Here is a 19,209-nt window from a genome sequence, read left to right as displayed (position 1 = left end):
TTCTGAGCTCAGAATAGTGAGGTATCTTGAACAGAATAATCTCCTCAATGCAATCAGAATTGCATTTCAAAAACATCAATAATATGAAACTCAACTCACACTTTTCTCATATGATATACTGAAAGCTCGGGTCAAGGCAACCTGGTAGACACAGTATTTATTGATTTCCGAAAAGCATTTGACCCAGTACCACACCTAGGCTTATTGACAAGAGTACGATCATATGGAGTATCAAGTGAAGTATGTGACTGGCTTGAGGACTTTTTGACAGGGAGGACACAGCATGGAAGGAGAGTCAGTGTCAGATGTAGAAGTAAATTTGTGTGTGCCCCAGGGAAGTGTTTTGGGACCCTTGCTGTTCATATTGTATATTAATGACCTTGCAGACAATATTAATAATAAAATCGAGCTTTTTGCAAATGATGCCATTATCTATAGTGAAGTACTATTTGAAAGAAGCTGCATAAATATTCAGTCAGATCTTGATAAGATTTCAATGTGGTGAGGAGATTGGAAGCTTGCTCTAAGTGTAAATGATAAAAAAAGTAGTATCCTATGACTATAAATCAATGAGTCACTGTTGGAATTGGCAACTCATAGGAATACTTAGTAGGGGTGTGAAATGGAATGATCACATAGGTTCAGTCATGGGTAAAGCAGGCGGTAGACATCAGGTTATTGGTAGAGTACTTGGGAAGTGCAATTAGTCTACAAAGGAGATTGCGTACAAATCACCCATGTGACCAGTTCTAGAATATTGCTCAAATGTGTGGGACCCATAATGGATAGGACTAACAGGGTGTACTGAACATGTACAGAGAAGGGCAGCATGAATGGTCACAGGTTTGCATAATTCCAGGGAGAGAGTCACAGAGATACTGAAGGAACTGAAATGTAAGACTCTTGAAGATAGATGTAAACTATCTCGAGAAAGTCTCCTAACAAAATTCCAAGATCTGGCTTTAAATGATGACTCTAGGAATATACTACAACCCCCTACGTATCGCTCCACTAGGGATCTTGAGAATAATTGCTGCTTGCACAGAGGCATTCGATCAGTCATTCTTCCCACACTCCATACGTAAATTGAACAGGAAGAAACCCTAATAACTGGTACAATGGGACGTGCCCTGTGCCATGCACCTCATGGTGATTTGCAGAGTATAGATGTAGATGTAGATTTTATTAAATACTAATAGTCATATAATTGGCCAACATTTCTGTGAATAAATGGTTGACTACCTCATGGGACTAATACCTCTGATATACAATAACTGCAGAAGTCAGCTCAGGCTAATCAGTGCAATTGTGTAAGAGTGACATACAATTACTGCTGTTTTATATATGATACATGTTGGGTAGTAAGCTATATATACTCTTAACATTGCTACTATTTAAACAGAGTAAATGAAAATAGAAGAAAAATCACTGTGCTTTGTTTCTTATTTAGTGATTGTAATTTGTTTCTGCAACTGTTAACATCATTCAAATGACTAGTTTCACAAGTTCTAAATTTTTTATGTTTGTTGAAGTTCTGTAAAACATAGAGAATGTGTGCATGTGTTCATAAGTATGTTTCTGTGAGTTTCAGTACGTTTGTTGACAGATAAACTCTAATTTTAGAAATATCAGCAGTTATATAGGTTTGTAGTTGATAATATACTGAATAATTTTCACTAAAATGAAATTTCAATTAAGTGTAGATAAAAAAGACAGTCACAAAATATCAGCAAAGAAAGGCGCACTGTCAGTACAAGGTTGATGCCTTTTGGAACTAGTCTTTGCACAGCATTAGAAAAAAATGTGCTTACCAGTAAACAATAAAATCATACAAATACTCTTTCTCTCCAACAGGCATTATTTCCATTCAAAGGTGGGTACATATAGTCATAAAAGCCAGTAGCTTTCATATGTAGGAACTCCTTCATTTGAAAGAGGGGAAGGAATTGTTAGAAGAAACAGAAGTAAACTGAAATTAATTAGGAGCTACACAGGAACCCAGGTTAAAGGAGACAGAGTTTCCCAAATCTTTAGGCTGAAAATTATACTGATAGTAGAAGATCCTAAGCTGAGTCTTTTGAGACAAGGAAACAGTGGTTGATAATCAAAATTTCAGGCAGTACAACACTGCAACTGCACAAGTACAATTAATAGGCCTTAATCTGTTGCCATCCCATTTGAATGGTACGTGTTACCAGGCGTTCACCCAATGTGTGCTGTCACAGTTTTTGGGAAAAAATGACATTAGTTGTCTGTTGCAAGATTTTGTTTCAGCACAACAATGCAGCATCACACTATACTATTAAAACCCCTGAGTGCCCACAGAACAGATACCCTCATCACTTGATTGGGAGAAAGTGCCGTGGCCAATGCGATAGCAGGATCTCATTCCTATGGATTTTTTTTTCTCTTTGGTTACATGAAGTATGAAAATCCAATTGGAGAGAAACTGTTTGGTAGTGTCCTAGCTGCCTGTCTCACTATTCAACAGTCAAGAGAGTTATTTTAATATCACACCCAAATTTATGCACCACTGTAATAGATGCATTGAAACTGGCATTCATTATTTTAATCAGTTACTGTAAGCAAAGTGTGTTGCTACAAAGTGTAAGTTACTTTTGTAAACAAGGAACTAAATGTTTGTTCCTGGTCGTCAGTTCCTCATTTCAAAATACTACATTCAGAATGCTTTTCTATCATAATAATTTGGATCCAAAAGGTGTAGGACATCCTGCTAAATATAGTCAGAATGTTACGACTGCCATATACAAAGTTTATAATCCTTTAAAAATAATAAGATGTGCCTTTAAGGTACTCTATTATATAAGGGGCATTCAAATGAAACCTGGTCACCAGTGAAAATTAATGGTAATGATTTTATTAACTCAAAAATGTAGTTATACACAGTACCCATAATCAAAAATAGTCACCAAAACTGTTGGCACATTTATCCAATTGCGACACTAGCTGGTCGATTCCACCCTTGAAGAAGCTAGTAGGCTGCTGTCAGATCCAGATCTGGACCCAGTCTCATACTTCGTCATCCATTGTGAATTGATGTCCATGAATAGCTTGTTTTAGAGGTCCAGACACATGAAAGTCAATGGTGAAAGATCGGGAGCATAGGGTGGATGTTCCAGCATTTCCCACTGAAACTGCTGCAATGTCGTTTCACTGCATTGGCCGTGCGTGGGCGGGCATTACTGTGCAGGAGGATAATGCCATTGCACAATGTGCCTTGGCATTTCAACTTGATAGGTCATCTAAAGTTCTGTAAAGTGGCTTCATAACGCTGGGCATTGATGGTTGTTCCCCGTTCCAGAATCTCGACAAGCAGTGGGCCCTTGTGGTCAAAAGAGAAAGACATCATGACCTTACCAGGTGTGCACAGCCTTTGATTTCTTTGGAGGTGGTGAAGTCACATGTTTCAACTGCTTGCTCTGATGCTTGCTTTCCAGTTCAAAATGGTGACACCATGTTTCGTACCTGACAATATGTGGCAGAAAGCCATATTCCTCCTCATAATACCCAGTAACCGATGGATCTCGTCCATGGTGATTCTGCGGTTGACCAAGACTAAAGCATTCACTTCGCAACCATTTCTGGTGTGATGGATGAGCCTGTCCAGGACAAGCTTCGTCTTCCAGCGACTCGCACCCCCAAGGAATTGTTTGCACCATTCCACAACACTTGAACGACTCAGGCTGTACTCACAGTACACAGCCTTCATACATCAATACATTTCATGGCCTCCAACTCCCTCTGCTGCCAAAAATTGAATCACTCCTCATTGTTTCTGCTTACTCGCCTGCATGTTTGGTAATGGATGATAACTTGTGTGACCACCTCCTCTTCGGCATGAAACCACACTGGCGCTATGCAACATCAAGTGGTGTGCACGCGTCAGTCTTTCTACCAATAAATGGTGCCACCGTACCCACAGTTACATGGTGCCACCTTACTTGCAAGGCAAAGGTAGACACACTGATCAGGTTTCATTTGAATGAACCTCATATGTTATAAGTTTTCATTGTTAAATGCTGACATGTTTTCATACCAGACTGTTAGTATTTTTTGTGTATTTATTTCAATTCTGTATCATGTAGTTGTTTCACTTTGGACAAAATATAATTTTAAGGCAGTGGTAATGCCATAAAATAAAGAAAAGTTTTCTATTATTGATGAAACAGCAAAGTTAGATGTAGCTTAGAAGTTCTCTTTCACTGTGTATGTCAGGTTGACTTGCTCTGAAAATCTTGTTTCATGATTTGCACTTACATAGAGTAATACATCCCATGCCACCATCAGGCATGAATGCAGATGTCAGATATCTGGCATATAATCCTTTGTCATTATCATAAAGTAAAAAGAAAAAAGTGGGTGCAGTTGTGAAAGTTAACATTTGAAATATATTTATTATCTTTTGGACTTCCTTTAATGTTGCTGTCATTTCTCTGCAGGGTTCTTCACTTCAATTCCTGATTGCCGTTCATGCAATTCACCAAATACAGTGCATCCTGAGTGCATGCCTATTCCAATCCCCAGGCATGACCATTTCTATCCACAAGTAAACCAGACAACTGGAGAACCAGTGTGCTTGCCATTCATGCGCTCTTTACCTGGACAACAGCACCTGGGTAAATATATGTGTTTGGTTATTGCTGTTGTTGGTGGTTTGTGTGTGTGTGTGTGTGTGTGTGTGTGTGTGTGTGTGTGTGTGTGTGTGTGTGTGTGTGTGTGTGTGTGCTTTAGACAACAGCAAAAGACTTGCCTTTTATGTGTGCAATGTAGTGAAAATGTTCCAATTATATACTGTTATTATAACTTGGTTGTACTATTTATCACATTCAGAAATTTAGGTGTATGTGTAATGGTTTTTCCCATGCCAGTGTGTTAATGTTATGTACTTATTTCTGTTACCATTGATAGGACCAAGAGACCAGATTAATCAGAACTCAGCATTCTTGGATGCCTCTCAAATTTATGGAGAACACACATGCTTAGCAAGACAACTAAGATCTTTTGGTGGACGTTTGAATGTGACACAACATCCAGTGCAAGGAAAGGATCTTCTCCCTAATTCACCTGTACATCCGGAGTGCAAGGCTCCTTCTGGATACTGTTTCATAGCAGGTACATTTTGTCAGGAAAATATTTTCAGAGGTTTGGGTACTGTAAATGGAAGGAGATGTTTGCTCACTTCCAGCAAGGTATGTTTCAGAAAAGACCTCCAGGTATAACATTTCCTAAAACAAAGGGAAGTCCAGGATGGGAAAATAACAACAATCTTGACAGTCCCCTTCCCTGCCAGCACACCAGCATATGTACACCTTCCATTCTGCCACTAGACTTGCAGTCATTTGCCCTTCTCTATGTCTCTCCTCTCCCCTCCCTCCCCCCCACTACCCCTACCCCACCACCTCCACTCTCGGCACAGCCTCCTGACACTGCCTCCCGCAGGGGATCCTGTCCCCACCACGTCACCCTCCTATCCCACCCACACTTTGCCCCATGCCACCTCCTCACGGCTTCCACCCAGATTGCTGCACACATCAGACGAAAGTGCTATCTGCTCTCAGTTGACAGGGGCTAGAGACATGTATGTGTGGGTTGTGCTTGTCTGAATATATATATATATATATATATATATATATATATATATATATATATATATATATATATATATAAAACAGAAAGAAACTTCCACATGGGAAGGCTTGTGTCTGTGTATGTGCGGATGGATATGTGTGTGTGTGTGTGCGAGTGTACACCTGTCCCTTTTTTTCCCCTAAGGGAAGTCTTTCCGCTCCCGGGATTGGAATGACTCCTTACCCTCTCCCTTAAAACCCACACCCTTTCATTTTTCCCTCTCCTTCCTTCCTTCCTGACGAAGCAACTGCCAGTTGCGAAAGCTTGTAATTCTGTGTGTGTGTTTGTGTGTTTTGTTCATGTGCCTGTCTGCCGGCGCTTTCCCGCTTGGTAAGTCTTGGAATCTTTATTTTTAATATATATATATATATATATATATATATATATATATATATATATATATATGTGTGTGTGTGTGTGTGTGTGTGTGTGTGTGTGTGTGTGTTCTATTTCAGTCAAAGGACTTTTTGTACAAAAGCTAGAATGTTTGGCATCCTTTTCATTGAGCCTGTCTGCAACTCAGTGCCTTCATTGTTTCATTTCCTGCCAATATGAAGGGGAGAAGAATATGATTGCTATATTGTTTTTAAAAGTTATTGACAAATGAAAAAGAGGAGGTTGCATTAGTTTCTGCAACACTTACCTATGGAATTGCCTAGCACTAAAAGAAAATATCTACAAAAATTTCTAATTTTGCTTATCTGTTGAGTTTTATGAAAACTAGAGATTTTGGGTAACCAATACATTATTAACAATCTAACATATGTAATAAAAATTAATCCATTCATATGTAATAAAAATTATTCTATTCCACCTTGGCATGGTGGTACAGTGACCTTCTATTTCTACTATTTAAAAAGTCTCAGGTTGTAAAATGTTCTTTATTAACTTAAGTCCTTAACTTACATTAATAAAGAACATTCTGCAACCAAAATTGTTTTATAAATAGTACAGAAGTAAAACTCAATAAATAAATGGAAAATGATAGTGTCAGAGGAAGCAACATTAATTGGTTAAATTACATAACCATAATTCACAGGAAATTATTAATTCTAATAACTGCCAAGAATTGTGAAATAATATGAAGTAATTCTGCACATCATGTGATGACTGGCAGCTCACCCTTACCTACCTTATCCTTTACCTAAATATTGCCTTTGCTAATCACTACTGCCACTACTTAAAATCCTCGAACTTTCAACCTCTGGGTCTACAAGCAAGCTCAGTGTAATTTTCCTTGAATTCAGCTGAAAATTTTAGAAACACCTCACACTATGATGTTAAGGTATTCACTCTGTTGGTATAAAACTTCAAAAGTGATGTCCCTCGCCTGATCTCCAGTGACCACCATCCTGTCATTCAGAACTCTGTCCCTGACAAACCAAACCCCCTCCTCTCCACCCACTGTAGCCTGCAAACTCAGCTTGGGCTCCCCCATTAAAGTCCCTCTTCTGGCACATCTACTACCAAAATTCACCCTTAACCAGAAACATATTATAACACCTCACAATCCTAGGAAACATTTATTGCTCACTCCATCATCCAGAACACCCTTTAATCCAGAGACATATTTCTTTGAAAGGCTTAACCTTCTAGATCTACATCCATCCTCAACAAACTGCTGTGAAGTGCATGGCAGAGGTTATCTCCCATTGCACCAGTTATTAGGTTTCTTCCTGTTCCATTCATGTATTGAGCACAGGAAGTATGATAGTGTATATGCCTCTGCTGTACATAATCTTCATGTCTGTGTTCAGTTTCTTCAGCATCTCTGTGATACTCTGCAAAGGTCAAATAAACCTATGATCATTCATACTACCCTCCTCTGTGTACGTTCAATAACTCCTGGTAGTTCTATTTGGTACAGGTCCCATTTGGTACAGGTTCCATACACTTGAGCAATATTCTCGAATGTGTCACACAAGTGGTTTGTAAGCAATCTCCTTTGTAGGCTGATATAATTTTCCAAGTATTCTATCTAGAAACTAAAGTCTACCACCTGCTTTACACACCTTCAGTCTCATATCCACAGCCAATGACTCTGCACCAGGCAAAGATATCTTATTCACTCATAACCTGAACAGGAAATAGCACTTCACTACCCAGTCATAGTCCACAACCATTGGAACTACTATTTAACCCATGTACTACAGTTCCTGCCCATCTCATTCAGAGCCCGAACAGTCATGTTCAGCCCTGGTAGATGAGCATTTTTAACTGATCATACAGAGCCTCTCCTACTACATAAGACAACAACCCATATTGGAACATCTCAAATCCGATCCCTCATCTCTCTCTCTCTTGGGCCCCTGCTTGTCATTACTGATGCAGCCTTTCTTTACACCATTGTCTCATATACATATGGCCTCTAAACTCTAAAACACTGCCTCTCCCGTGCCCATGTGAAGCCCTCTGAAAAAACCTTCTTTATTGTCACTCAATCCAACTTCATTGTTAGATCTAAAACTCAGACAATTCAAAACCAAAAAGTATGCAACAATACCTGCACTTCAGCAGTTGCTACACCTTCTGCATCTAACTATCATATCACTACAACCTAGGCAGCTATAGTGAACATACCTATTCCAACACTGAATTCGTTAACACCTACACCAACAGCCTCTCACAGGCTTTCCTCTTCCATTACTACTACATATGAAAGTTGGAACTTTAATAGTGGCAACTATTTATTTACAGCTCATACAAAATAGATACACATTTCAAAGTTTTACTGACCTTCAAAGTAGTCACCAGCATTGTATGTAACCCGTTGCCAGCAATGTGGAAGTCGTAGGATACTCTTGGCAGTGCCAGTTGTGTTGACAGTTCGAACGGCGTGATCTATTGCCCGACAAATTTGTAGCCCTTCTGAAGCAAATGCTGTGAAGTGTTTCCTTCATTTTAGAAATCAAGATGAACTCACGAGGGCTTAAGTCAGGGGAGTGCAGTAGGTGATATAACACTCAGCAGCCCCATCAGTCAAACAAATCAGTAATAGCTTGCACTGTACATGCTTGAGCATTGTCCTGCAAAATGATGTTCAGGTCCTGCAGAAAGTGTCATCACTTCTGTCTCTAAGCTGGTCATAGGCTGTGTTCCAAACATGAACAGCTTAGGAACAGAAGTGATGACACTTTCTGCAGGACCTGAACATCATTTTGCAGGACAATGCTCAAGCATGTACAGTGCAAGCTATTAGTGATGTGTTTGACTGATGGGGCTGCTAAGTGCTATACCACTTACTGCACCCCCCTGACTTTTAAGTTCATCTCGATTTCCAAACTGAAGGAAACATTTCACGGCATTCGCTTCAGAATGCTACAAATTCCTCCGGCAGAGATCGCGCCGCTCAAACTGTCAACACAACTGGCACTGCCGAGAGTATCCTACGACTTCCACATCGCTGGCAATGGGTTACATACAATGCTGGTGACTACTTTGAAGATCAGTAAAACTTTGAAACACACATCTATTTTGTATGAACTGTAAATAAATAGTTGCCACTATTAAAGTTCCACAAACAAATCTGTTCAGTTGTCGTTTCTGACTCCCATGAATACAACTTGGAACTTCCAAAAGGCTCAAAAGCATCCATTTTGTCACCCAGTACCACAGAAGCCTCAAAATATTAGTCTGTCAGGGCTATGACTTTCTTAAGTCAGGCCCTGAAATAAGATTGATCCTCCCTGATATTCTTCTTACACTACTCACGATTGCCATCCTTCACCCTCTTAACATTGTAACATCCTTGTTGAACCTGTGACACTCCCAGGCCTTTATTCTTACTCCAAGATTCCTACCACTGCAATCAGTCTCACTGTCAATCTTGCCCCAGAACACACCCACTACCATTAACTCTATCCCAACCACTGTAACTCTTACATCATCAAAGGCAGAGTAAGGTTTGAAACCATCCACGTTATGCTGAGGTGACAGACGTCATAGGATAGCGATATGCACATATACAGATGACAGTAATATCCCATACACCAGGTATAAAAGGGCAGTGCATTGGCAAAGCTGATTATCGCCACACAACGAGTATTAATGGACGTTGAACGCAGAATGGTAATTGGAGGTTGATGCATGGGACATTTCTTTTCATAAATCATCAGAGGATTCAATATTCCACAATCCATAGTGTCAGGAGTGTGCTGAGATACCAAATTTCAGGCATTACCTCTAACCACGACCAATGCAGTGACCAAAAAGCTTCACTTAACAACGTAGAGCAGTGGCATTTGCGGAGAGTTGTCAGTGCTGACAGACAAGCAACACTGACTAAAATAACCACAGAAATCAAATTTGGGACATATGATAAATGTATCATTAGGACAGTGCTGTGGATTTAATGGGCTATGACAGCAAAAGAGCAACACGAGTGCCTTTGTAAACAGCGTAAGGTTGCCTGCAGTGCCTTTCTTGGGCATTACTTTTGTCACCTCAGTATATATGCCAACTAACCTGTGTTCACTGCATGGCTTTTCGTAAAGAGCCATTCCACATCAAATCAGCCAATTTTAGAAATGGCCCCCACCTGTCCATGTCCAATTTTGTGAAAACTTTTATCGTTGCTACAGACACATCTCAAAGAAAGTTGTGTAAATTTTTAGTGCAACACATGCTGTACTTTTAGCAACAGAGCCATCAGTTATTATTGTGAATAAATCATCATGTTTGATAACTTGGGTTGGGTTGTTTTGGGGAAAGAGACCAGACAGTGAGGGCATCGGTCTCATCGGTTTAGGGAAAGACGGGGAAGGAAGTCAGCCGTGCCTTTTGAAAGGAACCATCCCGACATTTGCCTGGAGTGATTTAGGGAAATCACGGAAAACCTAAATCAGGATGGCTGGACGCAGGATTGAACCATCGTCCTCCCGAATGCGAGTCCAGTACTTAACTGCTGCGCCACCTCACTCGGTCATGTTTGACAACTCTTTATAAGTTGATTACAGCAGTGAGAAATCTGCAAGTTGGTGTTTCTGCTCAACTTTTGTTGCTAAGTTCAAATGCAACATGGACAAGGTCAATTAGGCAGCACAAATTGCCACACCTACACCACCCCAGTTTCAACCATTGGTTTCGCCAGACTAAAACCTTTGTATGTCACAGTATTTGTTTGCTTTTTTCATGATATTTATGCAAGAACAGTGATGGCTTGGTCTCTTCGTGAAGGTTCCCAAATCTGAGTTGGATTACTTCGCTAGGTCCTCAGACCTGTTACAAGGTCAATCAGGTTCCCAAGACTAAGAGCATATCTACCAGGTTCCCAAGCCTACTGTGAGTTTATCAGGCTCCCAAGGTGGAGCTGCTCTTTACTATTGACTGTTTCTTACTATTGAATGTTTCTTTAGCATTGGATGATGTTTGTCCAGGGAACTTGTACTGGCACCCCATAAATGTTTAGAGTGAGCAGGAATGTTGGTGATAATATGCTTTTCCGAAACTCGGCAATAGTCTTGTCTATCAGGCCAATAAAATGGATGTGCAGGACTCTTGGGATGCAGTTAGTGTATTAGCAGATTATTCTGTTCAACTGATATGTCGTAAACATTCCCAATCCACAATTTGTCATAGATACAAGCTATGTAATGTCCAAGTTTGAGATTTTGCAAAGCAACTTGCCATAGAGTGGTCAGTTTAACTATAAAAGATGCTTATCATTCGAAATGTGGCTGATATGAATTTGCTTTTCATCATTTGGCACAAATTGGTGATTTATTCTCGTACTAGAAATAGTGTGACCATTTTTAAAACTTTCTTCTTGAGCCAGTGTTTCAATTTCAACTTTGGCCTTCTCAGTGAAGAAGAACTTGATTCCATGCAAATTTCATCAAAAATGTGAGCAAGTCAAATAGCATCAAAATTTAGTTTTTCTTAGGCCACTGAAGGCTTGCAAGTACTGAAAGTTGTTTTGCTGTTCCAACAATTCAATCACATGGTGATTTACCATGGCTTGTCCCAAAGGAGTTCAACTCAGCCTGGCATCCAAAATTATTTTCATGATTATGTAAGATGATGAAGTTCCTTAAATTGTTATATTGGGCAGCAGGATTGTCAGTGGAATGATGAAAACTGTAGAGATCCCCAATCAGAAGCTCAGTATACCTTCTCAAGCAGACATGTACAGCAAAACTGTCATGCCTGAGGGAATCACTGATTATGCAGTGTTCAAATTTTTTGTATCTGCAGCACCTCTGTAATAAACTATAAATGGATGTAAAGGGGCTTGTCTGTTTTCCCTGTGGAAGGACTGCAGAGCATCTTGGACCACAAATGAATAGTTTTTTTTTTCAAAATCCATTAAAACAACAATTTCTCCCATCTTCAAATTGTCTTGGATCATTTTCAAATGATGGGTTTAATGCTTCACAGTGTAACGATGGCATGGAAGGTTCCATATTTTCCTGTCAGTTCTGAAATAAAATATTCAGTTGCCAGCTGTTTTGTGTCCAGTGTTTCTCTGTCAGTGTGGACCCACTGCTTAAATTCAATAATACTTTCAGGATCATTATTGTTGAAAGAATCCATTAAAAATAGTATCTAATGCTTCTTCCCCAGGACACTTTTTGCAATGGTGGAGCAAGCAGTCTTTTGATTCTAAGTTACTGACAGTTTTTTTTGAGTAGACATTTGTAATCTTCTTGGGTTGGACTTCCATCTATCATAAGCTTAACATTCTGGTGTAATGTGAATACACAAACTGAATATGTTCTGGAAGAACAGACAAGAACACCCCATTTTGGATATGATTCACAGAACTGAGAAATTACAATTTCAGCTCCAATGTGGTATTGATAGATGATGAATAGTTCTTTCAGGTTGCAAAGTAAGAGTTGTTTCTGCTTCTTGATCTCCTCCCCTTCAGTTATAATGGGAACACAATCTTTGAGTCCAGGACACATCCTGCTACACTCAACGATTTCATAAAATTGTGGAACTTTTGATTTTATTGGGTCTGAATTCTTTTTTTTTTCCCTTGCTTTCTTTCAGGCAATTCAAGAATTCCCTTTTTAGCTTTGTGGCAATCTTCACCATATTTACTGGTACATAAAATGTGGATGCTGTTTTTTTCCATTGGTCAACCTCTTGGTTGTAGTGTCAAAATTCATAGCTTTTTGATACACACAACTTTTCTTTCAGATCTATCATATCTCAAAATCAAGGTGCTTTTGCATAGATGGCTTGTACTGGTTTGCATTACTTCACCTAGATCAAAACCACCTGGATTTGCAATATTATTACTGATGGGAGCCTGGATATCCTGCTTTGCATACCCATATGAATCTCTGCTGCTAACTTTCTGAAACTTGACAGGAGAAGCACCAAGCTCTTATTTGTATATTGATGATTTTAGTTTAGCATTTTCTTCTGTTATGCATGCTGTACCAAGCTTCTTGCCTGGCTTCACACACTTCCTTGACAATTCTTGAAGCGTCTTGCCATTGGGGTCATTGATTGATCAAAGGCTTTCCTTTATATTGTAGTTCTCTGAAAAATGGTTGCAGAAAGATTTTTTTTTTTTGTATTTGTACCTTGTTTAAAATAGGGCTTTGTGACTAAGCAAATTTTTGTGTCTTTAGCAAACTTTACCCCAGGACAGCATGTAATCAGTTCGACTTCATCTTCTACAAATTCATTAATTGGCTTCAATCAGTCTTGTCCTGAATAAAAATATTTTCAAATGACACTTAGTTGAAACATTGGTGAGTTCAACTGAAGGTGGGTCATGGCAGAATTTCTTCCATGTCTTAGGACTGTATGGCAAGTTAAATGTAGGATTCTCACTGAAATAGTCAACTCACAAAGAGTTGTCAAAGATGATGATTAATTCATGATAATATGCTCATTGGCCAAATGACCTCCAGCTGATGGTCCTGGAGCCAAGGTGCAGCATATCTTGAGTTAAAACTTAACAGGACTTCCTTTTTTATGTGCCTGCAGCTATGGTAAAACTGGACATGGAATTGCCCATTAGAATGACTGCCATTAAACTGGTTAAGTTTATAAATGGACGCAGAAGAACTGTTTGCCTTGGGGACACTCAGTACCCAGTTTCTTAGCCTGTTCTACAGCTTGACTCAAGGTACTAGAGACTTGCTTCATCTAACAGGCCATTTGGATCCTTCTATGCAGTCCTAGTTTTCCTGAACTCCCAATATGGAAACTTTCTCTCCAGCTTCTCCTCACATTCTGAAACCTTCCAGTCCACACATCTGTTAATAACCAGTCCTCATTTTTGCCATTGGTGGCATTTCATTTATTTCAGTTATTACTTCTTTTTCGTCTTCATCTTTCATGTTCTCCTTTCTCTTGATTTTTTCCCATCTCCTTCTAGATATTAATTGCAGTGTTCATTCAAACACTCATCTCTCTTCCTTTTAATACATATTTACTTTTCACATTCTCTTATTGTCTTTGGACTGAAGCATTCACAGTACTTACCAATGTATTTTGTCCTCACACTCTTTCTGACACAGCCTCCTTCATATTGTGTCCCCATATCCAAGTTGGTCCCTCTCAACCTAGGGTCTCCTCCTTTCCGGTCTTCCCCAACCCATCCCTAATTTCTCACTGAGGAAGCAACTAACAGTCCATTTCTCACAGAGGAAGGAATGAACAGTTCTAAACGTAAAGAATAGTTGTTTCTACTTTTAAATGAGTCTATTTTACTTGGAATTTAGCCTCCTTAAGGTAAGTACTGGCTCACCATTCCATCTTCTTGTAATGTAGGCTATATATGTACAGATCGTCAACAACTCTGTTATGTCATTTGAGCAACATTACTTTAAAACCAAAGCCACAGTTTGCTGTTTTGTTATTTTTAGCCATATTTAGTAGTGTGAGTAATGACACAGCTCTCACTTGTTTAATTGGTTTTTCATGTTGTACTTATGAACAACATAAATGTTTCATTGAATTGACTCTAGAGTGTAACAGCCACATAGTTGTAGTTTTTGTGAACCTGGAATGTGAAAGTTAGTGGAATGGATTGGTTACAGTAAGTGTGAAACCACTGAGAACAGAGGAGCTTTTTCATGGGTTGATAAATGATCAGTTTTTCAAAATTCAAATTTTTGTTGTTACAAATCAACCTTGTTGTCACACATGACCTGTTGAAATGTTTTGGTCCAAACCTGATATTTGCTACTGTATAGGGTGTTGAAGACTATGACCTTTTACAAAACTCAGTACTGTATTTGTTCTCAGCCCGTTAAAGCAAAAGTTGATAAATGCAAATTGTGCTTTTGCTTCTGAGAGACATGAAGACGGCATAAGAATGTAGAATGTCATTGTTAATAATAATATGAGAGATTTTTAAAAATAAATAAGTAAACATAAACTATAGGCAATCACTTGTCACGAGAACCAACAACAGTAATTAGTGGTTTACACAACTTCTGATTATTGCTCAGTTTGAACCATCTGTGTCAGGAAGAAGTTTCCAGTAAAAGAGTAGGCTGTTAAGCTATGATATATAGGTTAATACAAGTGATTCAGAAAATGGTACAAATATAACTGGGTGTTCAAGTGGCAGGAAGTCCAAGATGATTGAAAGCATCCAAGAAATCCAACAAGAAAAAGAAAATGCTTTCCTGTTCACGTAGCCTACCAGACATACAAGTGAACCCAAAATCCTTATGAAGAAAGGAATGCAGAGCAACCGATCTCATTTATAATCATCTCACTACTTTGTATAAGCATGTACATAGTTTAAACAAAACTAATTAGGATAAATTATTTCTAAAATATGTGGTAATCACCAAAACACAGGAACATCAAGAAAGAAGCAAAAAGGAAGAATGCTGTTTTAATAAAATACAGCTTTAGGGAAAAAAATGGACAGACAGTACATGTATGTGCTGCAACATTTCAGGCAACATCAGGTACATCCAAGACAGACACTCCAATTTGGCCAATAAATTCCATGTTATAGGGAAGTTACCAGCTGAAAACTGAGGGGAAAACTGCAGCACTACTAAAGATAAGAAAATTAGACAAGCTGTAAAGAGTGATATCAAAACATAGAGGTGTAGAGAGAGCCACTATTCAAGGAAAAAATCCAAAAGATAGTATTTACCATCTAAGCTGAATACAGTCTAAATGCAGAAAAATATCTGTAAAAAAAGGAAGTGCCAGGCCTTCCAACTTGTTTTCTAGCAATGTAAAAGCGTTTTCTACAACTACTTTAAATTGTCATTTAAGACTCCATTTATAGATACATGTTCAATATGCAAGACTGGTCTACTAAAATTAAGAAAGGACCAATATCTATATAAAAAGAACCAGTTAATATCAAACCACAGGCTGCAAAAAAAATTGTGCAAAAAAGTTCTTTGCAAATATCTTTAAAGTATATGTTGATATACAAGAGAATCAGCCAATACTAAAGGTCTCCATAGATGAAACGTTCTATTCAAAACATGTTTGGCTGTACAGTTTGTGCATTATGATTCATTTCCAAGCACAGATGAAAGGATTGCTTTTTATACTTGGATCAAAACAGAAGGTTTTGAAGGATGCAACCAAGTAGTCTTTGGTATATTGGGTTTCCTCAGGAATCTTGAGATCTCCCAAACAAAATGGTACATATGAAATTCATCTATGCACTGACTCCTGTACCAGTCAAAATAAAAATACAGTAATGAGTGCACACTAATGGCCTTCATGGAAGAAAGCAGAAATTTTAATAAGCTGGCACATAATTCCCTTGTTTGTGGACTGTGGACACAGCCATATGCCTCTTGACAGTGTTTGATACAATGCAAAAAGGAAAATTTTCTTTTACTGCCTGAATGCTGCAAAGTGCTGGAACAACAGGACATCAGTGATATATTAAATAAAGATTGGGAAGCAAAGGAGTTCAAGTTCAGTGCACTAAAAGCTCTACAGACTAAGATGTCTTTCAAAATAACTAATCAGTGAGTGACGGCTTATGAAAAGTCTATGAATAGGGTATTTTTGGTAGTCTATGACACTTATAAAGGAGGTCCTGTATAGGTTGAGGTACAGAAATCTCCAAATTGCAGTCAGGAACTGAAGCAAGCAGCTACCTTGGAAAAAGAGAACATGGTCAACAAAGAAAAGAAAAAGGATTCTGTAAAATTTATTCCTCATTGTAATGTACCGGAAGGAGCAAAAGAAACATTGTTGAAAGTGATCAGTAGATTTCCAACTTAATATTGTTGTAGCCAGTATTTTGTGTTGTGGTTCAGTAACATTTTTTACTATTTTGCAGTTCTGCATATCAAACATGTATGGAAAAGTATGCAAGTAAAGTGCTATATTGTATACATTATTGTATTTCTATGCAAAATGAACAATAAAGTAGCTTTCTTTACAAGTAATATTAAAGATAAAAAAGAAACAGAAAAAATCACTTTCAGTGTATATATTAACAAAACTTTTAACTACAGTCTTTGCATTTATAGACTTGGGGGGGGGGGGGGGGGTTTCTACTCTTATATAAGCAATGAAAATTTTAGGAATTCCAACACGTAATCAGAATTGTGAACACAAGCAGTTTAATATTAAATTATCTTGTTTATGTAATTACTGTTTTGGTATGACATTTAAATAATGTGTTACCTCAAACATTTACTTTCATTTTGCATTTATTGACTCTTGAGAAAATGCTCCTCAATTCTGACAATAAATCTGCAGCATAGTCTTTAAGCTTTGTTTTGTTAATTAAATTTGTTATTTCAAATTGCCCCTGTTACTTCATGTTCATATCTTTATCATGTATTTCTGTTTCCAAAGCAGAAGAGCATCCCGTATTTGGTTGCTAGCTTGCCATGAGGTTTTTCTTCCCCAGTTTGATGCCAATTCAATGACTTGCTCATAATAATTTTATTTCTGCAGTCAGTCAGTATTCAGATGCCATCACAAAACTTTGAATATGCTGTTCCACCCTTTGCTATGAAAAGCTCTCAAGATAGAAGAGAATCATACTTCTAAGTGTGACACATACTCTACGAATGTCCCATATTCTGTCCTCATCAAGATGCCTTTTCTCTTTAAGTAAATGGGAGTGCTGTAGCTATGGGTATACAGACTCATACAGCTTCTCCGGTGTAAAATCTGGAAAAGAAATTAAGTGAGTAATGTCATTGTTGATAACAGAGGCCAGTCACTAAAACGTTATCTCTCAAACTGTTATTTATCAACTTCATTATGAGATGCATATCACAATATAACTTTGAGAAATAATAAAAAATACTCTCCTGAAGGTGATGGACGTGCCAGTGAACAGCCAGCTTTAACAGCTATTCACACGATATTCATGAGAGAGCACAACAGCATAGCTAGGGCACTTTCTGCCGTGAATCCACATTGGGATGATGAACGTCTATACCAGCATGGCAGACGAATCCTCACAGCAGCTTTGCAGCACATAACCTACAATGAATTTCTTCCAAGACTGTTAGGATGGAGTGCTGTGAACCTATATGAACTAAAACTGCAGCCTCAGGGATTCTATAAAGGTGAGGTTTTCTATATATTTATAATGTATAATTAAAAGTAACTGACTGATTTCTCTAGTTCTTAATACTGACCAAAAGAGACACTTTTGATACAGAATAGTGATAGAGTAATGAACCTAGTTACTATGAATATAAATTTCTCTTAAATTACGGCACATTAATAGAGGAATGTAATATTGGTAATTTTCTGCTGAGTGTCAGTGTTTCTGTTTCTACACTTAATAGAGTGAGCCTAAAGTCTACTCTGTCTTCTTTGTAGCCATTTGTCTCTCAATCAGTCTGCATCTCCATTTTCTGTTGGCACTTGTTTAACTCTTCTGTCTTCTCCCAGTCTCGTTGGGTTGGTTTGGTTGTTTGGGGAAGGAGACCAGACAGCGTCGTCATCGGTCTCATCAGATTAGGGAAGAAAGTTGGCCGTACCCTTTCAGAGGAACCATCCCGGCATTTGCCTGGAGTGATTTAGGGAAATCACGGAAAACCTAAATCAGGATGGCTGGACGCGAGATTGAACCGTCGTCCTCCCGAATGTGAGTCCAGTGTCTAACCACTGCGCCACCTCGCTTGATTCTTCCAGTCTGGTGATTCGTTATTTCCGTTTTATACATCCTTGCTCAATTTCCAAAACTGTGACATGATCACATATTAAAAGCATAATTCCAAAAATATAGAATAAATTTCTTGTACTTCCATCAATGATCACAACATGTTCGGTCCTTAGACCTGTTTTATAAAATGCCCTAATATAATAAAGCCATTGTGGCATCAAAATCAGCATAGCATCATCACACATATTCAAAATATAGTGTTATTAGTCCATAGTGCCGAAGGAATCATACGGTCCAACATTTGTTTGTCCCATAAGCTTAATAGATGTGAATACTTTAAATCTATAAATATTCATTAATTATAAAATTGTACAGAAGGCAATAAATGAAGAATACAATAGGTAAAGTTGGTAGTGTGCATGCCAAATATATGAGTTATTATATTGGTAAAATGCAAAAATTTCAATCATGAATAAAATTAAATTTGAAATTGAGAAAAGGAAATGGTTAAGTGATAATATATGATT

At 38.3% G+C, this 19,209-nt stretch overlaps 1 protein-coding gene across 2 annotated transcripts in view; it reads left to right on the top strand.

The window, feature by feature from the left end:
• The window catches only part of LOC126334760 (uncharacterized), a 367,149-nt gene that overhangs the window by 303,202 nt on the left and 44,738 nt on the right, over positions 1 to 19,209 (top strand). For both annotated transcript variants that reach the window (XM_049997335.1, XM_049997333.1), the window contains exons 18-20: positions 4,461 to 4,637; positions 4,930 to 5,133; positions 17,883 to 18,137. In XM_049997335.1, the coding sequence (XP_049853292.1) occupies positions 4,461 to 4,637; positions 4,930 to 5,133; positions 17,883 to 18,137 (636 nt within the window). The remainder of the gene's footprint in view (positions 1 to 4,460; positions 4,638 to 4,929; positions 5,134 to 17,882; positions 18,138 to 19,209) is intronic.

Source organism: Schistocerca gregaria, chromosome 2, assembly GCF_023897955.1.
Source record: "Schistocerca gregaria isolate iqSchGreg1 chromosome 2, iqSchGreg1.2, whole genome shotgun sequence".
NCBI classification, from domain to species: Eukaryota; Metazoa; Arthropoda; class Insecta; order Orthoptera; family Acrididae; genus Schistocerca; species Schistocerca gregaria.
The sequence above is the reverse complement of the archived record's forward strand: the minus strand, read 5'-3'. Positions and strand labels throughout refer to the sequence as shown.